The sequence below is a fragment of the Hemitrygon akajei genome, chromosome 31 (genome assembly GCF_048418815.1).
Source record: "Hemitrygon akajei chromosome 31, sHemAka1.3, whole genome shotgun sequence".
In the NCBI taxonomy this organism is placed as follows: Eukaryota; Metazoa; Chordata; class Chondrichthyes; order Myliobatiformes; family Dasyatidae; genus Hemitrygon; species Hemitrygon akajei.
Window position 1 is genome coordinate 7,915,762 of NC_133154.1, and position 23,864 is coordinate 7,939,625.

The window sequence follows — 23,864 nt, forward strand, 5'->3', positions numbered from 1 at the left end:
AATTTTTAAATTAAGACCATCAGACATAGGAGCAGAATTAGGCCATTAGTTCCATCAAGTTTCTTAGCCATCCGGTCATGGCCGATTTATTATACAGTAACCTAGCGGTTAGTGTGACATTATTAAAGCTCAGGTTTTTCTGGATTTCGGAGTTCAACTGTTGAACTGCTGAAGGAGTCCCGCGGGGCACATCCTCTCCATGGAGTGGGTGGGTTTTCTCCCACAGTCCAAAGACGTACCGGGTAGGTTAATTGGTCACTGTAAATTGTCCCGTGATTAGGTTAGGGTTAATCAGAGTTGTGGGGTTTCAGGGCCAATCCACTCTGTACTGCAGAATTACATTAAATTCTCCCTCTTAACCTCATTCTCCTGCCTTATCCCAGAATCTTTGACATCCTTACTAATCAAAATCTTAACAACCTCTATTTTAAATATATCCAATGCCTTTGCCTCCAAATCCATCAGCGGCAATGGATTCCAAAGATCCATCACCGTCCGGCTAAAGCAATTCCTCCTCCTATTCTGAGTCTGTGCCCTCTGGTCCTAGAGCCATTCACTATTGGGAATATCCTCTCCTTTCAATATTCAATAGGTTTCAATGAGATTCTCCCCCCACCCTCTTCATTCTTCTAAAATCCAGTGAGTACAAGCCCAGAGCCCTCAAATATTTCTTATATGTTAATCCTTTCCTTCTCAGTATCATACTCGTGAATCCCCTCTGGACCCTCTCCAATGCCATCACATGCTTTCTGAGATAAGGGGCTCAAAATTGCTCACAAGACTGTAAGTGCGGTCTGACCAACGCCTTATAAAATTGATTCTCCAAGCCGAAGTTTTCTCCCCTCCTCCCCCGTCTTAAAGTTCACACTGAACAAAATAACCAGTAATCACAAACTCTTGGATCAAACCAATCGGATCACACTCCGCCTGCAGCTAACTCCAGGGTTAGACTGACTCACTTAGTGAGCAGGGTGGAGTCCTTTCTGACAAGCAATTGGGTGCAGACTGGGCATGTCGTCTCTGGCAGAGGCTGCCTCTCGGGCTGGCTAACTACAGACAAAACAAGATGTTTCATGTTCCTTTCAGGGCAATAATGTTCAACTAAAAGTCTGTAAAAACACCCCCGTGAGCACAGTTCATGAAAGAGTCTCCTCGAGCGGAGGCAGGGAGTAGTTAGCTCTCATACAAGATGGAACACCATTGCACTGTACAGGTTCTGCGGAGTACAATGTTGTGCCAACTTACTCTAAGATAAATCTAACCCTTTCCCCCAACATATCCCGCCATTTTTCCTTCTTCCATGTGCCTCTAAGCCTCCACGAGGACCGCAACCTTGTGGTAGGGTTTGGAGGCTTGTGTGCCTCGATGACTCAGAGAGCTATGTTGGCTGGAGTCAGAGCTTTATGCTTTGGCTCTTGGTAGGGTCAACCATGCCAAACAGGTCAAGGGGTAGAGGTTAGACTAAGAGCGGCCCAGGTTTGGGGGTTCAACTCAAGGTTAACAACCCTGACTGGTCAAACAAAACTGTTGCAGGAAATAGCAATGAAGAATGCTATTACATCTGAGAAGCCGAGGACAGACAGAGATGGAGGACCTTTATTGCTGCCCTAAATGCCAGCGGTGTAATCAGCAATAAGTAAATTTATGCCTAACTGTCTCTTAAATGTCACTTAATGCATTTGCCTTTACCGCCAACCCTGGCAGCACATTCCATGCACCCACCACTCTCTGTGTAAAGAAAACCTCTGACATTAGTCCCCTATACTTTCCTCCAGTCACCTTAAAAGTATCCTCTCTTGTATATGTCCAAGGAGAAAGGTGTTGGCTGTCCACTCTATCTATGCTTTTTAATCATCCTATACACCTCTATCAAGTCACCTCTTATCCTCTTTTGCTCCAAAGAGAAGAACCCTAGGTCAACCTATCCTCATAATGACCTCTAACCCAAGCAATATCCTGGTAAATCTCCTTTGCACCCTCTCTAAAGCTTCCACATCCTTCCTATAATGAGGCCACCAGAACTAAACACAATACTGTACTCCAAGTGTGGTCAAACCAGGTTTTATAGAGCTGCAACGTTACCTCGCACCCTTGGACTCAATCAACTGACAAATTAACATACCGTATGCCTTCTTAACCACTCCATCCACTTGTGCAGCAACTTTGGGGGATCCATGGACTTGGACCCCAAGATTCCTCTGCTCCTCCACACCACTAACATGGAGCAGAGAGCGAGTTTGTAAATCTGATAGGAGCAAAGGATGTTGGGAATGGTGATGGAGGGGTGTGGGACAGGTGGCAGAGAAGGACTGCCAGGGGTACAGGTGAGTGAGTGCAGACACTGACAACCCTGAGACGCCAGGCAAGATCATTTAACTCCAAACAATTGGTTTATTGATCTTAAGAGAATGCCTCTCTGGTCCTTCCCACTCTCTCCCTTCTCCTTTTCCCAACCATGATTCCCCCTTGCCCTGCAGTCCACAATAGAGACCCATAACAGAATCAGGTTTATCATCGCTCATATATGTCATGAAATTTGCTTTTTTTTGGATAGCAGTACAGAGTAATACATAAAATTACTACTGTGCAAAAGGCACCCTAGCTATATATATATATGTGCCCAAGATTTTTGCACAGTATGGTATCTTTCATCTTGCAGGATAGAGGTGGTTTTTCCCAGGGCAGAAACAGCTAATACAAGAGGGAGTAATTTCAAAGTTATTGGAGGATAGTGTAGGGGAGATGTCAGAGGTAGCTTTTTGTTACAGAGAGTGATAAGTAGGTGGAATGCACTGCCAGGGTGGCGGTAGAGACAGATACATTAGCAACGTTTTAGAGACTCTTAGATAGCAGATGGATGATAGAAAAGTGAAGACTACGTGGGAGGTGTCGGCCAATTAGCTGGCAAAGTGACTACAGTACGTTTTGTGGATGGTACACACTGATCATGCCTCTCAAAGTTCAACTCTGCATCCCCGAAATGAAAGGTGGAAACGGGTAAGACCAGGCAACAGGGCTCTGGCGAAGCTGCACAGTCCAATTCCCTGCACCGAGGACACAACGGATTACAGAAACATTGATGAACTCCAGCCATACCATTGACTTTGGATGATGGAGATGGCATGGGTAGTGGAGAGTCTGAATGTTTAAGATGGTAGTCAAAGAGCCAATGGATTGAGTAATGAGGCAAATTTAGTTAGCAGCTCACCTGCACACAAATCCTTTTCTGGTGCCAACTACAGAACAAATTTATCAAATTTAGAGAGGCACAGGTGGCATAAGATGGTGCCAGAAAGTGGCAATAGTTTGCATGTAGCTCCAGAGGGAATCCTCAAATATTCCTGGTTAGGACTACCACAGTTGAAATCCACATTCACACAGCCATTCTGTACTTCAGTAAGCAACATATTTTGTTATTAAATCTGATTGAGGTAAAGTTGACAATCAGAATCTTTTTCCCAAGGTAGAAAGGTCAAATACTAGGCTGATGGTTTAAAAAAAAATTGCTCCACACATAAAAACAAGAAAGTCTGCAGATGCTGGAGATCCAAAGTAACAGTTGACGTTTCGGCCTGAGACCCTTCTTCAGCACTGAGAGGGAAGGAGGAAGATGCCAGAATAAAAAGGTGGGGGGGGGGGGGGGGAGGGGAAGGAGCCTAGCTGGAAGGTGATGGGTGAATCTTGGTGTCTGGGAAAGGTTAAAAGAGGCTGTTAGGTGGACATATGAACACACAAGGAATAGAGAGATTCGGACCACAGGCAGACAGAAGAGATTCAGTTTAATTCAGCATCATGTTCAGCCCAAAACTCATGGGCCGAAGGGCCTGTTCCTGTATTGTTCCCCACATTCGAAATATTTTTTTTCCAGGAGCACCACTGAGAGAGTCCTGAGCAACTGCATCTAATTTTGGTTTGGGAAATGTAAGACAACTGACTGCGAGATAGCACGGTAGCGTAGTGGTTAGCCCAGTGCTTTATAGTACCAGAGATCTGGGTCCTGGCTCTATCTTATGTATTGCTTTCATAATTTTATATGCTTCTATAAGATCTCCTCTCATCCTTCTGAATTCCTGCAAGTACAGTCCCAGGCGACTCAATCTCTCCTCAGAGTCTAACCCCCTCATCTTTGGAATCAACCTGTTTGAACCCTCTCTGCACCACCTCCAAAGCCAGTATATCCTTCCTCAAATAAGGAGGAAGTCCAAACAAACTTAAGAATTCATTTCCACTTGGTATTAAGAGAGTTAAAGACTGGCCTGTCCAGGGCTACAACACCACTGATTATGCCACAACTTACAAAGCCCTTTTAAACTCTCCTGGTGCATTGTGGTCAGTTCTGGACATCACACATTTGGGAAGATAAATTGGTCATGGGGAGGGGGGAGGGAATGTGGGGGGCACGGTGGGGAGCACAGTCCAGGCTTACCAGAATGCCACCTGGACTTGACTATTTGAACTGAGGTTGTTCCCAAACTGTTAGAAAATTTGGGCATCATTTAATCTTAGGAAGATTTGTATCAAGGGAAATCAATCAAGATATGCTTGAATGGAAACTGAAAGGTGTATGGTTCTGGGAACATGAGTTGTGGTTGGTTCATGGTTTTTGGTTAATTTTGAGGAAGGAAGTGTTTCCTGGGGCTGAGAGTAGGATCAGGGAATGCGGCCCAATAATCAGAACCTAGCCATTCAGCAACTCAGTAGTTGGAATACTCTACCATGAAATGTTGAACATTAAATGGTGCCCAAGTCTTCTAACAAGTTGGGAACAACCACAGTGCAAATATTTGAATACTCTTCCCTTGAAGCAGGGTTATGAGTCACCCTTAAGTCTGAAATTGAGAGATTTTTGTTAACTAAACTCTGTAGGCCATTCGGCTCCTTATGCCCACTTCATCGTTGCATACTACTGTGGCTGACAATAACATTTCCCTCCTGTGCTCATGTCACTTGTTGTTATTTCGAGATACAGTGTGGGACAGTCCCTTCCGGCCCAACCAGCCACACCACCCAGAAACCCAGCTTCTTAACCCGAGCCTAATCACGGGACAATTACAATGACCAACTAATCGACCAACCGGTACATCTTTGGACTGTGGGAGGAAACCGGAGCACTCGGAGGAAATCCAGGCAGTCATGGGGAGAATGTACAAACTCCTTACAGAGCTCCTTAAATGAGCTCCATTCTAATACCCAGAAATCAATAACTGAACTTACGGATGTGGGTGAAATCTGGGTGTACAAATTGTGGTCACAAATCAGCCAGTATCTAACTGAGAGGTTGTCCAGACGGAGCACCAAAGTTCATGAGAGAAATTTCATTTTATTTAGCGACACAGCACGATAACAGGCCCTTCCGGCCCAAAGAGCCTGCGCTACCCGTGTGACCAATTAACCTGCTAACCTGCACGTATCTGGACTGTGGGAGGAAACCCGAGAGAACGTATAACTCCTTACACTCAGTGGCAAGGAATTGAACCGGGGGTTGCTGGCGCTGTAAAGCATGATATTAACCGTGATGCCCTACGGTTGTGGATTCCTTCCCACGGGTCTCCGCCCCCATCTCTTTCCTCATCTCAGGTCTGGATCAGGATGAGGTTATTGATGGAGCTTGATGACAACAGAGGTATTAGGAGTTGCAGGCCATTTGGCCGCACTTTCCTGCTTTGCTGTTCCGCGATCATAAGGACATAAGAAATAGGAGCAGGAGTTGCCCATCTGGCCCATCGAGGCTGCTCTGCCGTTCAAGATCATGGCTGATCTGGCCCTGGACTCATCTCCACCTACCTGCCTTTTCCCCATAACCCTTCGTTCCGCTACTATGCAAAAATCTATCTAACCTTGTCTTAAATATATGTACTGAGGTAGCCTCCACTGCTTCATTGGGCAGAGAATTCCATAGATCCACCACTCTGTGGGAAAAGCAGTTCCTCCTCACCTCATCTCCATGCTAAATCTACTCCCCCAAATCTTGAGGCTATGTCCCCTAGTTCTAGTGGTTTATGACATGCCAGGAACATTTCCCTCCCCTCCCCAGCTCACCTTCAATGCCCATCAATCAGTTCATCTCTATTTAGGATTCTTCATGGCGAAAAGGAAAGCTCCAATGGATTATCCAAACATGACTTCCCCCAATCACTTTCACCAATCCCACCTGGATAAACAGGGAAGTGGTGACTTTAGAACAAACTTCTAACAATGCTTCCCTGGATTATTAAAAATTTTTTTTATTAGGATACTGCATGAAATAGGCCCTCCCGACCTTTCGATCCATGCTGCCCAGCAATCCCCTGATTTAACCCTAGCCTAATCACACAATTTACAATGACCAATTAACCTACCAACCAGTACATCTTTGGAATGTGGGAGGAAACTGGAGCATCCGGAGGAAATCCATGTGATCACAGGGAGGATGTACAAACTCCTTGCAGGCAGCAGTGGGAATTGAACCCCGGTCGCTGGTACTGTAAAGCGCTGTGCTGACCTTTAGGCTGTCGTGCCGAGTCTAATGTTAAATCTTCAGATGAAGCTAGACGTGTTTACAGTTATCATCTCTTCTGTGCAATAGCAGATGCAGCAACATTCTTTGCCAGGACTTGAGGGCCTGTTTTGCATGGAAATGCTTGGACAGGTTGGGACTAAGTTCCTTGGAATATTGGAGACCGAGGGGTGATCTTACAGAGATATATATAATCTCGAAGGGTGTAGGTAGGTCAGATGCACACAGCCTCTTTCCCAGGAAAAGGAAACTGAGGCAAAGGCTTAAGGTCCGGACGAAAGGTCTAAGCCCTAAAAGTCAACGGTTTATTTCCATCCACACATGTTGCCTGAGCTGCTGAGCTCCTCCAGCACGTTGTGTGTATTGCTCTAGATTTCCAGCACCTGCATCACCTCTTGTGTCTAAGGTTTAAGGTGAGAAGTGAAAGATTTCAAAGAGACCAGAGGGCAATGTGCACATGGAATGAGGAAGTGTTTCAGGCAAATAAAATAACTAAATTTAAAAGACTTGTATTTAAAACTTGGATAGGTGTATGGATAGGGGCAATTAAGAGGAATATGGGGCAAATATGTACAATTGGGACTAGTGTTGTGGGCACCATGGTTGGCGTGAATGAGATGGGCTGAAGGGCCTGTATTCACCTCTGTATTATTCGATAACATTTCTAGACATCCTCAAGTAGATTCTTTACTCACAGTTGAGGGAAAGACAGCAAGTCCCTGGTGGGCAAAGGAAATGCTTCAAAGATATCTGTAGGTGCAAAGGGACTTGAGAGTTCTTGTGCAGGATTCCCTAAAGGTTAATTTGCAGGTTGAGTTGGTGGTGAGGAAGGCAAATGCAATGTTAGCATTCATTTCAAGAGGACTAGAATATAAAAGCAAGGATGTAATGTTGAGGCTTTATAAGGCACTGGTGAGGCCTCACTTGGAGCATTGTGAACAGCTTTGGGGCCCCTTAACTAAGAAAGAATGTGCTGACATTGGAGAGGTTTGAAAGGAGGTTCACAAAAACAATTCTGGGATTGAAAGATTGGTCATATGAGAAGTGTTTGGTGGTTTTGGGCGTCTATTCACTGGAATTCAGAAGAATGAGGGGTGACCTCATTGAACCTTATTGGATGTAAAAAGGCCTCAATAGAGTGGATGTGAAGAGGATGTGGGGGAGTCTAAGACCAGAGGACACAGCCTCAGAATACAGAGGCATCCTTTTAGAATGAAAAAAGATTTCTTCAGCCAGAGTGGTGAATCTGTGGAATTTGTTGCCACAGGTAGCAGTGGAGACCAAGCCATTGGGTATACTTAAGGCAGAGGTTGATAGATTCTTGATCGGTCAGGGCATGAAGGGATAAAGCAGGAGATTGGGGCTGAGAGGAAAAATTTGATGAAATGGCGGAGCAGACTCAAAGGGCCAAATGCTCTAATTCTGCTCCTATGTATACCTTATGGCCTTATAATATCAGAATCAGCCTGAAGAAATTTAGCATGACATCTAAAAACTGGAAGGATGTTTCACTCGATAGATACACCTGGAGGAAATCTGTTCAAGAGGGTGACGCGCTACAAGAGAACGACCTCTGCTGGGCCGCAGAGAACAAGTGGCAGCTGTGAAAGGAGAGACTGAACAAGCAAAAGACCCAACCATTACCCTTGCCCACACTGCACCAGACTACATGGATGACCAGCCACCTGAGAGGGCACAAATAGACTACCCCTTAGGACAGGGGTATTCAACCTTTGGGTCCACGGACACCTCGGTTAATGGTAGGGGTCCATGGCTTAAAAAAGGTTGGGAACTCCTGCTTTAGGAGAACACCATACTCGACACGAGTGATGGTACAGAGCGTCTAGAGCATACAACACGAAACTAGCCCAGATAGTCCAGTGTGGCTTTGCGCATGTTTACAGTTTAACTACAGTACTCTCAACTTATATATAGCCCTTGAAGGGATGTAAGTGGGTGGAGAGAGGGAAATGTAATTAACTTAAATTGCAGGGAAACTGGCAGGGGAGAATCACTATATTAATACTATGCTGGAGGAATTAATCGGCTGTTTAATATGCATTTCACTCTCCCCCCCCCCCCCCCCCCCCCATGTGGGGTTGTATCTCGTTTGCAGCCTCTAACTTTGTTTTTTAGCGGACCTGGAGGGCTGATGCAAATGAGTTCAATCAGCACAAGTTCTTCATGAATATTTCAGTAGGAATGCTGCTTCAAAACTATTAGGAACCAGGGCAGGAGAATCCAAAGGCATTGGTTTAAGGCCAAGAGATGAAAGATTTGTGGGGTTCTTAGCGGAAACATCTTTTCCTCATGGGGGGTGGTTTGGAGATTCATTTTGAGAAGACTGGAATATAAATCATGGATGTAAATTTGAGGCTGTACAAGGCACTGCTCAGACCGCATTTGGAGTTTTGCAAGCGGTTTTGGGCCCCTTTCTAAGAAAGAAAACATTGGCTATGTAGGGTTAAGCTGCTGTTGGTAAAGATGGATGCAACCATCTTGAAAAGACATTTGGACAGCCACTGGCATTGGAGAGGAGTCAGAGGAGGTCTATGAGAATGATCCCAGGAGGGGCCCCTGTATTCACTCTGGAGTTCAGAAGAATGAGAGGGGATATCCTTGAAACCAATTGAATATTGTATTGTATAGATAGAATGGGTGTGGAAAGAATATTTTCCAATAGCGGGTGAGTCTAGGACCAGAAAACACAGCCTCAGAAAGCAAGGGTGTCCATTTGAAACCTGGGTTTCAGCACCTAAGTTACAGAGAAAGGTTGATCGTTAGGTCTTTATTCTTTGGAGTGTAGAAGGTTGAGGGGGGACTTGATAGAGGTATTTAAAATTATGAGGGGGATAGATAGAGTTGACGTGGATAGGCTTTTTCCATTGAGAGTAGGGGAGATTCAAACAAGAGGACATGAGTTGAGAGTTAGGGGTAACATGAGGGGGAATTTCTTTACTCAGAGAGTGGTAGCTGTGTGGAATGAGCTTCCAGCAGAAGTGGTAGAGGCAGGTTCAATATTGTCATTTTAAAAAAATTGGATAGGTATATGGACAGGAAAGGAATGGAGGGTTATGGGCTGAGTGCAGGTCAGTGGGACTAGGTGAGAGTAAGTGTTTGGCACGGACTAGAAGGGCCGAGATGGCCTGTTTCTGTGCTGTAATTGTTATATGGTTATAATAGAGATGAGGGAGAATTACTTCAGCTAGAGGTGAGGAATCTGTGGAATCCCTTGCCACAGACCACAGTGGAGGCCAAGTCATTGGGTGTATTTAAAGCAGAGGTTCTCGATTAGTAAGGCCAACAAAGATGATGGGGGGAAGGCAGGAGAATGGGGTTGAGAGGGAAAAGAAATCAGACATGATGGAATGGCAGAGCAGACTCGATGGGCTGAATGGCCCAATTCTGCTCCTATATTGTATGGGTAGAGGTGGATGAAGCCATGTTGGAAAGACATTTTGACAGGTACATGGATGGGAAAGGTTTGTAAGAAAATGAACCAAGTGCAGGGAAATGGGACTAGCTTGAACGGGTATCTTGATCAGCATGGATGAGACGGACTAAAAGGCCTGTTATCGTGCTACTCATCTACTGAACTTCTGCTTCCTGAATCCAATTCCAAGATCCATCCACTCCCTCCTTGTCCAACTCCTTCTAAACTTCTAAATGACAATCCCCAGTGTCTCTGCTCTCTACATCCCCACACCCTACGCACCCCAGGAATGAGAGATTCTGCAGATGCTGGAAACCCAAAGCAACACACACAAAATGCTAGAGGAACTCAGCAGGCCAGGCAACCTTTAAGGCAAAGAATAAAGAGTCGATGTTTCATGCTGTGACAGAGAAGGAAGGGGGAAGATGTCAGAATAAAAAGGTTGGGGGGGGGAGGGGAAGGAGGCTTGCTAGAATGTGATAGGTGAAGCCAGGTGGGTGGGAAAGGTCAAGGGCTGAATAAGGAGGAATCTGATAGGAGAGGAGAGTGGACCATAGGAGAAAGGGAAGGAGCAGGGGACAACCCTGGGGTAAGAAATAGGCAGGTGAGAGGAAATAAAAGGAGGTGGGTGGTGGGAGGGGGATTTGTTAACCGGCAGGAGAAATCGATATTCATACCATCAGGTTGGAGGGTACCCAGATGGAATACATGGTGTCGCTCCTCCACTGAGGGTGGCTTCACCTTGACAAAAGAGGAGGCCATGGTCTGACAATTTGGAACGGGAATAGGAATCGTAATTAAAATATTTGGCTAATGGGAATTCCCACTTGTTGGAGATTGGCACAATGGGTAGAGCTGCTGCCTCACGATTCCAGAGTCCCAGGTTCAATCCTGACCTCAGGCATTGTCTGAGTGGAGTATGCATGTTCTCCTTGAGACCATGTGAATTTTCTCCCACATTCCAAAGATGGTGGGGAGGTAGTTAGTCAGTTAATTGACTGTTGTAAATTGCCCTTGGTGTGTTGGGTGAACAATAGAACTGGGGGTGGGGATGGGTGGGAGAGTTGATTGTGACGTGAAGACAACAGACTCAGTGGGCATTTTATAAGGTATCTCCTGTACCTAATAAAGTGGCCACTGATGATGTGTTCGTGGTCTTCTGTTGATGTAGCCCATCCACTTCAAGGTTCAACATGTTGTGGGTTTAAAGATGCTCTTCTGCACGCCACTGACCACCGAGTTATTTGAGTTCTTGTCAGGTTGAACAGGTCTGGCCATTCTCCTCTGACCTCTCTCATTAACCAGGCATTTTCACCCATGGAACTGCCACTCGCTTGGTGAGTTTTGTGTTTTGCTACATTCTCTGTAAATTCTAGAGATTGTTGTGTGTGAAAATCCCAGGAGATCAGCAGTTTCTGAGATACTCAAACCACCTCATCTGGCACCAACAATCAATCCACGGTCAAAGTCACTTAGATCACATTTCTTCCCCATTCTGATATTTGGTCTGAACAACAACTGAACTTCTTGACCACGTCTGCATGCTTTTATGCATTGAGTTACTGCCACATGGTTGGCTGATTAGATATTTGCATTAATGAGCAGGTGTACAGGTGTACCTAAAAAAGTTACTGAGCTTAAAATGGAATTAGTGTACCTCGGTGTCTGTTGGTTGGTGGGTGGAAGGGCTCATATCTGTGCTGTAGGTCTTTGGAACTTACCTTTCCCTCTTCGTGGTAAACAAAAATATTCCGCGTGCTATTATCCTTCAGGTACGTGAGCTGAAGGCCGTTAGGATTTCCAATTTTGATCGGTTGGAATGTAGCGTTGATTTTGTCCACTCTAATCACAGCCTTGGGCTCTTTAGCCTGTTGGAGAAGGCAGTGCATGAGAATTTCAGCTTGATTCGCAATGTTAACCAAAGACTCAAAGAGTATACCATCAGAATGAAGGGAGGACCACTCCGTTAGTGTATGGGAACTGTTGCTAGTTTATTGGCTTCATTGCCTTTGTGATTCAAGTGCTCGTCTCAGTACTTCCCTTTCCATGTTGTGAGAGTCTCTGCCTTACCGACTTCTCAGACAGTGTTCCAACCAGATTGCAACTGTCCTCTGGGTGAAAATATTCTTCCTCATATCTTGTAGCCCCTCGCTTTAAGCCCTCTGGTTTTGTCTCTGTTAATCCATCACTGCCCACCCTATTGGCAACGTCAGAAAATTGCCTGTGGTCATGGATGCTTTGAGGCTGGCTGTACAGTACAATCCAGTGCACGGTATTGGGATTGGGCCCTTGGGAGGCCACCGATGGCTACCCAGAGATGGGGAAGCTAGACTCAGGCAAGGAGAATATAGAGATTCTGTCTCAGAGCCCCCTGCGAGCCAGGTTCGGTATTGACCTCGGGTACTGACTGTGCGGAGTTTGCACGTTCTCCCTCTGACTGTTTAGGTTTCTTCCTGCTGTCTCCCTTTCCTCCCACATCTCAAAGATGAACAAGTTGCTGGATTAACTGGCTACTGTAGGGCATCACTGCCATATAGATATGTGGGAGGGGGTTGTGTTACCTGATCCTACAGCCATCAGACTCCTGAACCAGCATGGATAACTTCATTCTTCACGACTCTGAACTGATTCCACAACCTACCGACTCACTTTTAAGGATCCTACAACTCCTGTTCTTAGTATTTTTTATTTTATATTTACACAATTTGTCTTTTTTTCTTTTACTCATTGGTTGTTTGTCAATCTTTGTTTATGCATAGCTTTTCATAAATTCTGTTGTATATCCTGCACATTGGATAGCATCACCTGGTCTCTCAATATCACCTCCCTGAAAAAAAAGGCACAGCAGTACCTCCACTTCCTGAGAAGATTGAGGCACCATCTTAACTGCATTTTATAGGAATACCATTGAAAACGTCCTGATAAGTTGCATCTCCATCTGGTATGGGAGCAATCAAGCATCAGACCAGAAGTCACTACAAAGGACTGTGAGAATGTTTGAGAGGGCCATAGGAGTCTCTCTACCATTATTCAGGGTTATTTATCAGGAGTGCTGCATACACAGAGTCCTTAGTATTATCAAGGACCCAACCCATTCATCCAGCATCTTCTTTGACTTTCCACCATCAGGCAGGAGACTCCAGATGGTCAGGATAGGAAAACAGTTTTTTCTCTCAAGCTATTATGCTTCTGAACTGCTGAGCTGGTTAATCTGTTCTGTACCCTACAATATTAAATTTATGCATCTTACTTTGTTTATCTATGCGTAATGCATTTGATCCTTACTTTGATAAGTTATTTTGTGTTATATGTGTGTTATGTGTACTACCGTGCTTTACACCCTGGTTTGGAGAAACACTGTCTCGTTTGATGGTACACATGTATGTAGTTAAATGACAATAAACTTGACTTGGCTTGACCTCTCAGAGTGTCCGGTCTGAATCCAAATGGCTTGAATTGCAACCTTGTGCCAGAGAGGTGAATGTGTACTCCATGCTGACATCCACACCATAGACATGGGGGAATGTTGCATAGTTAGAGATGTGGTCCTTTAAAATGACCATTAACTCAAAGCCCTGTCTACAATCTCAAGGAGCGAGGATGCAGGTCACTGTTCCAACGAAGCGTTGGACAAGTCCTTTCCTTTAGGCTCTTGAACCAAAGAAGATAACTTTACTGAACTTTACTTGCCCCATCACAACCTATCGACTCACTTTCAAGGACTCTTCATCTTATGTTCTTGATATTTATTGCTTATTTATTATTATTATTAGTTCTTTATTTTTGTATTTGCACAATTTGCTGTCTTTTTCACACTGGTTGAATGCCCAAGTTGGTATGGTCTTTTATTGATCATTGGTCATTTTGGTTATTATACTATTATGAATTTATTGAGTATGCCTGCAAGAAAATGAATCTCAGTGTTATATATGGTGATATATACAGTACTGTGCAAAAGTCTTAGGCAAGTCTATGAAGCTAGGGTTCCTGAGACTTTTGCACAGTGCTGAAGTAATTTTATGTATTGCACTGTACTGCTGTCACAAAAAACCCACAGCTTTCTTGACGTATGTGAGTGATGATAAACCTGATTCTGATATGGGTCTATATTGTGGACTGAGAGTGGGAAGGGGGTAGGGAGAGGGGAATCGTGGTTGGGAATAGGGGAAGGGAAAGGGAAGCATCAGAGAGATATTCTGTAAAGATCTATAAACCGATTATTTGGAAACAAATGACCTTGCCTGGTGCCTCAGGGCTGGGTGTATCTGCACCCACACCACACCCCCCCATCCCTGGCACTCTTCTTTGCCACCTGTCCCACACTCCACCCTCACCATTCCCAACATCCTTTGCCCTCACCAGATTTACAGACTTGCTCTCCGCTCCTTGTTGAGAAATACAGTACCGTGCAAAAGTCTTAGGCACCCTTGCTACAGCATATCTACAGTATGTGCCTATGACTTTTGCACAGTACTCTATGAACTTTGATGATAGATTTACTTTGTACTTTCCCCTAACCACCACTGCAAACCGGTGTTCAGGAGTTCGTTATCTCTCCACCAGTGAGGCAAAACAGGTCAATGAGCCACTGGAAGGTTACAACACATAAGGTCATTCAACTTAGACAACGTGGCCTAGTCCCGCCTTCCAACACAGTGTCTAACCCCACAGATCATAGCTCTTCAAAAACACCCTTGAGTGCTGTTTAATTATGCTGAAAGGTTTGGGGATGTACTTTGTTAACAAACTAATTTTGATTTTGGACTTAACTTTGATGGGAATGCAAGGGGAATAAAACTAGATTGGTGTACTAGCATAAAAATAAGAGGTTAATGGTTAGGTGGACTCAATAGGCCTATGGATCTGTTTCACTCTCCAAGACTCCATGACTCATTGAGAATAACGTGATAGGGACAGGGGTTGGGGAGAAGACAGAGAAAAGCCTGTAACTCGAACTGTGGGCCCACGACTTCCTGTATTCTGACCTCACTGGTTTGAGGAACAATGACTCATCCTTTTACCTTCCTAAAAGGGAAGTCAATTTGATAGAACCCTTGAAGTCATTCAGTACAGGAACGAGCCCATGATGCTAAGTCATAGCCGTTAGCCAAATGAATACTCCCTCAGCAACTCACACAGAAATTGGGTCTGAATAAAGAGCCAACATTTCAGGCCAAGACCCTTCATCAGGAGGCCTTGGCCTGGAGCGTCTACTGTTTACTCCTCTCCATAGCTGCTGCCTGACCTGATGAGTTTCTCCACATTTTGGGTGTGCTTCCCTAGATTTCCAGCATCTGCAGGACCTCGTGTTAATAAATACTTACAGATGTGTTCTTACTTTTGAAGCGTGGCATCTAATCTCCAGATTCCAGAGGAACATAATGGGTGGAGAGAGGAACTGGGTGATTTAGGATTGAATTCCTTCGAAAAGATGTTGCTGAAGGTGAATTAATTGTCATCTATAAAACTCTCTGCCTCACTGGTGTGAGAAAGCCTGTCTGAGATACCGACATGCTGGGCTATGGACTGTAGTTCAGAATCAGAACCAGGTTTATTATCACCAGCATGTGTTGTGAAATTTGTTAACTTAGAAGCAGCAGTACAATGCAATACATGATAATGTAGAAAAAAAGAGAACATAAAAATAAGTAAAAAAGTATATATATGTATTTTGAATTGATTAAAAATAGTGTGTTTTGTATTGATCAGGTGGTCTAAGGTTGTGTGAAGAGCCATTGAGATTGTGTCTGCCATAGACCTATTGTGGTGATAGGAAAATTGCAGTGGGTCCAGAGGCAGGAGTTCATTCTAGCTATGATCAATCTGTCAAAGTATTTCATCACCGTAGATGTGACTGCTACTGGCATTAAGGCAGCTCACACTACTCTTCTTGGGCACTGGTTATAATTGTCGCCTTTTTGAAGCAGGTGGGAACTTGCGCCCGTAGCAGTGAGAGGTTGAAAATGTCCTTGAATACTCTGCTAATTAGTTGGCACAAGTTTTCAGAACCTTACTGGGTACTCTGTCGGGGCCTTCTGGCTTGTGAGGGTTCATCCTGATATTGGCCTCGAGACAGAGATCACAGGGCCACCCAGTGCAGTAGGGATCTTCACAGCTGTAGTTATAGTCTTCCTTTCAAAGCTGACATAGAAGGTTTGAGCTCATCTGGTAGTGAAACATTTCTGCCAGTCATGCTATTGGAGTTTGCTTTTTAGGAAGTAATGTCCTGCAAACCCTGCCAGAGATGACATGTATCTGATGTTGCCTCCAACTTCGCTCAGAATTCTCTCTTCACTCTTGGACTAGCCCTTCGCAAGTTAAACCTGGCTTTCTTGTACAGACTTGGATCACCAGACTTAACTACCACAGATCTAGCCCTCAGCAGATGATGTACCTCCTGGTTCATCCACGGCTTTTGGTTTGGGAATGCACAGCAAGTTCTCATTGGCACACACTCATTCACACATGTTTTAATGAAGTTGGTAATAACTGTGGCATACTCATCCAGTCCACCAATTCAAATCAGTCCTGTGAGCGTTTGTGTGTTTTCCTTGTCCAAGGTTGGATAGATTTTTGTAAAGTAGGGGAATTAAGGGTTATGGGAAAAAGGCAGGTGGAGATGAGTCCATGGCCAGATCAGCCATGGTCTTATTGAATGAATAGCAGAGTAGACGCGATGGGCTGAATGGCCTAATTCTGCTCCTCTATCTTAGTGGCTATAGTAAATGATGGAATTTAAAGAGGAGATGGGGAATATTCTTCCCGCACCCTCCTCCCTCACCCAGACGATGTCAGGTCCAGAACACACTGCCTGAAAGGATTCCTTCATTATGTGCCATGTTGTATGATGTAGGCAATCATATTCTTTGAACATGATTGTTCTTGGCAAATTTTTCTACAGAAGTGGTTTGCCTTTGCCTTCTTCTAGTCAGTGTCTTTCCAAGACCGGTGACCCCAGCCATTATCAATACTCTTCAGAGATTGTCTGCCTGGTGTCAGTGGTCACATAACCAGGACCTGTGATCTGCACCAGCTGCTCATACGACCACCTGTCCCCTTGGCTTCACCTAACTTTCACGGGGGGGGGGTGGAGTAAGCAGGTGCTACACCTTGCCCAAGGGTGATGGCCTGCAGGCTAGCGGAGGGAACCTCCTTGCACCTCCTTTGGTAGAGGCATATCTCCACTCCGACAACCCTAAAAGGGTTAGGAGGCAGAACCCTTTGCTAAATTTCAAGATTCAAGGTTGTTTAATGTCATTTCCAGTACACAAGTGTAAAAAAAATGAAATAATTGTTACTCCAGATCTGATACTGCACAAAAAATACAGTAATTATAAATACATAAAATAGCTTATATTCATAGATTGATTGTATGTTTATAGGGTGATACTTGATTAGCCAAAATCTATGTTTATACACAGCAGTACTGGAGGGTGGGACTAGGCTGTGTGGATGCTCTCCTTCTGTGCCTGTACCCTTTCAATGACTTGACAATCCGTTCTGTCACATTGGCAGAGAGATAAACAATCTCTAGTTTGCTGTGGTGGTGGTTAGGGGGAAGTAGGGTAGAAGGGAAAAGACTCCTCCAATCCTTCGTCGAAACAGCGCTCCATGGCCCTTCACCCTCCTTCACAGCAGGCAGGACCTTGAGTTAATGCACAGTCCAAAAAACCACATCTCTAACAGTGTAGTACTCCCCCACCCCTGCAGTGAGGGCGTCATCTCGGAGCAGATTTCACCTCTCTGGAATGAAACCCAAACTTGAGCCCTTTGGACTCAGACTGGACACCCTGAGAGGTGCCCGATGAACCTTTTCGGAAGATTATGCATAAAGTACCTCAGTGTGACGTGAAGAGTGAAGTGTCTTGGTACCCTTCGTGGCATGAATAATGACTTCTCCATCTGATAAACAGATTTCCCCCCACCTGACTTCCTCTGTTCCCCACTCTGACCTTTTACTTTTTCTCACCTGCCTATTACTTATCCCTGGGTCCCCTCTTCCTTCCCTTTCTCCTATTGTCCACTTTCCTCTTCTATCAGATTACTTCTTCTCCAGCCCCTAACCTTTCCCACCCACCTGGCTTCACCTATCACCTTCCACAGCTAGCCTCTTTCCCTCTACCCCTACTCTTTATTCTGGCATCTTCCCCCTTCCTTCTCAGTCCAGAAGAAAGTTCTCAGCCCGAAATGTTGACTGTTTATTCATTTCCAGAGATGCTGCCTGGCCTGCTGAGTTCCTCCAGCATTTTGTGTGTGTTGCTTAGGAGGTCGAGCAACAGCAGACTTTCTTATGTTTATAACCTGTGAGATGTCCCGTTTGTGTTACGTTCCCTGTCTGGTACTTTATTTTATTTATCAAGACGTCACATCATTCTGGCCGAATGAGGATGCAACCACTTCCCAATAACCCACACATCTTTGGAAAGTGGGAGGAAACTGGAACACCTGGAGGAAACCTACTGGAGAGAATGCGGAGAATGCATTAACTCCTTACAGACAATGGCAGGAACTGGACCTGGGTTACTGGTCCTGGGAACATTCCCTGCCTGGAAATCATAAAAATACTGCGTATGGTGAAAATCTACAACGGAAACAGAAAATGCTGGAAACACTCAACAGGTTGGCAGCCTCTGTGGAAATAGACTGAGGTAACGTTTAGTTTCAATGCTGGCTGAGGATCTTTGACCTGAAATGTTTCTCTTCCCTAAGACCCTCTGAGTGTTTCCAGAGTAACAGCACATGCTGGGACCAATGAATGGAATTGTCCCCGCCCCACATCTGTCTCAATGCCCAAGGAACAACTCTGGACAGATCTTGACTTACGTCATTCTTCGTGAAATACTTCAGGACACCATCAGCCTCCGACAGGACAAACTTCCTGTTCAGGAACTGCCCGTTATCCCTGCCACGCTTCCATAGAAACCCTTCTCTGTAGCCTGGAGAAGGAAACACAAGACAGAAGGAATATAACTTCACAGGAGAGAAAACTAGTTGTGTCTACACAGCACATTGGCCACCAGCTGTGGGATGTCCTGGCTACAACTGATGTTTCTTTCCATCACTGGTGTTGGCATCCACTGGCTATTGGTCCTGAAATGGCCCATTTCAAGGACAGTTGAGGGTTGGAGAGGGCAGAGAGGTGTAATCAGGAGTATTGACATCTCACCAATTCAGAGATCGGGGTTCCTTCACACCATTGGATGTGTGGGAAGCACATTTGGAAAGGGGGTGAGGGAGGGGACAGAATGGGAAGGGGAAAAGAATTGGGGTTGAGGGAGATATAGAAGAGGGGTAAAGGGAGAGCGGGGTACTGAGGGGGGTACAGAGGGTGGGTTGATAGATGGAGGGAAGTACAAAGGGAGGGAGGGGAGCAAAGAGGGAGGGGTACAGAGAGGCAGTTGATGTAGGACCCGTACATTAACCCCTTCTGCATCTGCTGTGAACTTGTGTTTCTCCTTGTTGCTACATTAGTGATAGTGTTCATTGAGAAACAAGAAACACATGTGTGAATTCCTCATCAGATTTAGGAATGTTAGATTTGCAAGCTCCTCAGTGGGATGGAAACCACCAAGGTCAGGCCAAAGCCTGTTGGTGAGGCAGTTCCTAGTCTGCAGATCGCATTTTTTTTTTGAAAAGATCATGTGGTAATTCTTGGGAATGCAGTTCCTCTTTACAAAAACTGAGCTAATTTCAGACACGCTGGGTAGGCTGATTTTCTGATAAAGGCTGCAGCTTTTAAAAGCTGTGGCTAAAAATATTGAGCCACACTGTGTCAGTTCAATCAGGCAAGGAGAATTGATTCAGAAAAGAAAAGCCTGAAACAATAATAAATAACACAAATTGAGCTTCTAAGATCTTGTGAGCAGTCAGATGATATTCCCAGTTTTCAATCACAAGTTACACTTTTCCTACTGCCTTCTCTGGGAGGCCAATATTTATCTGTCTGTAGATCTGCCTCTGGTGAGGGCACCTTCTTGAACCACTTGAAAGGGCATTTGAGAGAGAGACAGGGTTATATTGATATCAGTGTGAGAGGTGCTGTTGAGCTGGCATAGATTTGATGGGAAGAATGGCCTCCTTTTACACTGCAATAAAATAAGAACATTTAGGTGTAGCTGACCTCTTTACTTGGTGTGGAGGCTGGACTTAAAAATAATCCAAAATTGGCTAGGGGCTGCTGTCCATGGAAGTCAACAAGTAACCAACTGAGTTGGGGCTTGTTGAACTCCGAAATCTTCTCTATAAGTGTATACCTCAGATAAATACTTTGTGGAGATTTGTGATATATATGATTATATGATGTATATGTACAATGTTTGAAATACATCTTATGGAAATGTTTGTTTGATGAACTTCAATAAAAAATAAATTACAAAAAAAGAAAAATTATATGGTAGGTGTTAGGTGCCGAGAAGGGGTTTGCAAGGGCAGAGATGAAGCAGATACAATCGTGACATCTAAGAGGCTTTTATGTAGAGAATGGAAGGAAGTGGACTGTGTGGAGATAAAATAAGTTTGGTTTAAGTTGGCCTTGTGTTCAATTTTGCCTTGGCCAGTCCAAAGCTCAGTTGCAAAAGGAGGAGGGTTGGGCATGGTGCTAGCAACCCCACCCCGTAAAAAACCCAAAGCTACAGAAACACCAACAGAGGCTCTGAAACACCTCATCCCTGGGAGAAGAAGGATCTTCGATGATCTACATATGGGGACAATTTAAAGGACTGGTCCAGGACAGAGGACTCTGGAGAGCTGCTGGGGGTGGCATATGCCCCAATAGGGGTGATGGGCTGATGGGCTGAAGGGGGGGTGCACATCATGTTCAGTATAGACATTTTTGGGTTGATGGACCTGTTCCCATCCTGTGTTCTAATTTGGAAAGCATTCAAAAAAATTAATTAGAAACATAAAAATAATTTAAAACATTAAATAAATTCAATTAAAGCATTAAAAATAATTTTAAAAAACATTAAATTGAAGGGATGTAACTTTAAAATGACTGACCCGTTCCTTGGACCTGCAGACCCAGTGGAATGACAGGGGTCTCCAATCCAACACCAGACTGAACCTGGCATGGGACTAAAGACGCTCGAGATTCTGCAGATGCAGGAAATCCAGAGTAACTCACACACACAAAGCGCAGTGGGTTTATTCATCTATGCAGAGAAATAAAGAGTGGACATTCTGGACCGATGAACAGTCTTGGCCTGAGATATCGACTCTTTGTTCCTCACCATAGATGCTACCCGACCTTCTGAGTTCCTCCAGCATTTTGTGTGTGTGGCCCAAGATCAGAGAGGTGACTTCTGTGTGTCTACTGATGCGTTCCAGATCACTAACCACTCACCTTCCTGTCTAGTCACCCACTAACTGCCGTATTTGTGGAGGGAGCAGAGTTTCCCACACTGACTACCTGTAATCTACAAAGTCAGTGTGAAGCCAAGCCCTCCTCGATGGCTGAGAAGAACAGAGGAGAGTGATGGGGAGAGTAACATCTGACACTCAATAGACTCACACTACCATATTCAGCAAGCCCCCCCTCCCCGGCACAGGAGACCCTCTTAGATCCAAAAACTGAGTTTGAAAAGACATTTAGATAGGTACGTGGATAGGAAAGGTTTAGAGAGTGGCAGGCCAAATGAAGCCAAATGGGACTAGCTCAGATAGGCACCTGGGCTAGCATGGACAAGCTGGGACGAAGGGCCTGTTTCCCTGCTGCATTAGTTAATGACTCTATGAGGTCCCGGTTTCAGTCCAGCAAGACTTGTCGTAGCCCAGATCCATTTTCTTCTGACATTTGGAGCAATCCACACTGAGGCCAGACTCGTTGGGAAGCGGGCTGGGATCAGCGGGTAGTGCTGTTGCTGCTTGGCTCCAATGAACCAGGTTCACATCTGACCTCGGGTGCTGGCTGCGTGGAGTCCACATGTCCTCCTCGTGATGGCGCAGACACCCACTGGGCGCTCTGGTTTCCTTGCACATCGAAAAGACGCACGGGGAGGCTGACTGCCTGTCGTAAATCACCTCTTAACGCAAGTTAATGGCAAGCAGGCGATGGGACAGATAAGGGAGAACAGTTTCTTTCAGATTCAAGATGTTATTTATATTTATTTATTGATATACAGCGCGGAGTTGCCCCAGCAACCCCCGATTTAACTGTAGCTGGTGGCTGGTGGCACAATGGCTTCAGCGCCGGACTCCGGAGCGAAGGCTCCCGAGTTCGAATCCAAGTCGGGCCACCACTGAGCACATTTCCATGCATGCTGGGTTGAGCGTCGAGCTAGCCACTCGGCCTCATAAAAAACAAGGGTCGAGTCAGGAATGTTCATATTGTGACCCGGTTAATCTGAAAGGAGACCAATCCTGATACCACGCGCCAGACGAGAATGGCTGACTGTCTGGTGCGGCACAATAAAAAAAATCACAGGACAATTTACAATGACTAATTAATCTACCAACCGGTACGTCTTTGGACTGTGGGAGGAAACCGGAGCACTCTGAGGAAACTCTCGCGGTCACGAGGAGGTCGTACAAACTCCTTACAGGAAGCGGCGGGTATTGAGCTCAAGACTCCTGTGCTGTAATGCGTTGTGCTAACCATTTCACTACCATGCTTGCACTTGTTTAATGTCATTTCCTGTACCCAAGTGTAAAGGCGAACGAAACAATTGCTACTCTGGATCTGATGCTGCACAAGATCTTATCTTTACAGTAAGATAAAGAACACAATAGTTAAAAAAAAACCCCCACAATAAATATAAACACACAAGATGGCTTATGTACATAAACAGAAGAAAGTCCTGAAGAAAGGTCTTGGCCCAAAACATTGACTGTTTACTCTTTTCCGTAGATGCTGCTGAGTTTCCTCCAGCATTGTGCAGCTTAGGTACACAGGTTGATTGTCTGTCCGTAAAGTGATGCTAGGCACAGGAGTGTTGTGCATCAGGTGATAAAGTAGTGGTGGTTGTGTGGAGGTGTTGGTCAGCCTTACTGTTTGGAGACAGTAACTGTTTTTGAGTCTGGTGGTCCTGGTCCTGGTGGTGTGTAGCCTAACCCCCCGATGGGAGTGAGACAAACAGTCCATGAGCAGGGTGGGATCCTTCACGATGTTACTGGCTCTTTTCTGGCAGTTTTTCTGTATATACATCCTTGATGGAAGGTAGGCTGATTCTGGTGATTTGTTGGGCAGTTTTGACTATGTGTTGTAGAGCCTTTCCACCACAGTGGGACTGGCATTGCTTGATGGCCTTCTCTGTTGTAAAGAGCAAAGGAAGCTTCTGGGGTCCAGCTGGTCAACAGGATTCATAGTGATTGGCTGAGAAAGTCTCTCGTTTTATGTCTGCGTCAATTCTTTACTGCCTTCCCTCTGTTACTCTGCACCCACAAGTGATTCTCTTCCAGATCACTGATCAGAGTACTGAACCACTGGACGCCAGCATACTTGCTCATTTCTGCACGCTGGTCTATATGACCAGCAGATGGATGAAGTTTCCTGCCTCAGTGATGTCACCATAAAATATAGGATTAGAATTAGGGCATTTGGCCCATCAAGTTTGCTCCCCCATATGACCATGGCTAATTTATTTTCCTTCTCAACCCCACTCTCCTGCCTTCTCTCCGTAACCTTTAGCATTCTGACTAATCAAGAACCTATCAACCTGTGCTTTAAATATACCCAATGACTTGGCCTCCATAGCCATCTGTGGCAATGAATTCCACAGATTCCCCATCCTCTGGCTAAAAAATTCTAAAGGGACATTCTTCTGTTCTGAAGGGACAGGCTTCTGATTGAGCTGTGCCCTCTAGTCCTTGACTCTCCCACTAATGGAAACATCCTCACCAGTCGCACTCTGTCTAGACCTTTCAATATTCAGAAGTTTTTAATAAGATCTCCCCCTAATTCTTCTAAACTCCAACAAGTACAGGCCCAGAGCCATCAAT

At 45.0% G+C, this 23,864-nt stretch overlaps 1 protein-coding gene across 1 annotated transcript in view; it reads right to left on the reverse strand.

Moving 5' to 3' along the window:
- Positions 1-23,864, reverse strand: part of LOC140719310 (arf-GAP with dual PH domain-containing protein 1) — a 91,414-nt gene that overhangs the window by 26,973 nt on the left and 40,577 nt on the right. The window contains exons 5-6 of the mRNA XM_073033850.1: positions 18,753-18,865; positions 11,651-11,797 (exon numbers count right to left, since the gene is read on the reverse strand). Coding sequence (XP_072889951.1) covers positions 11,651-11,797; positions 18,753-18,865 — 260 coding nt within the window. The remainder of the gene's footprint in view (positions 1-11,650; positions 11,798-18,752; positions 18,866-23,864) is intronic.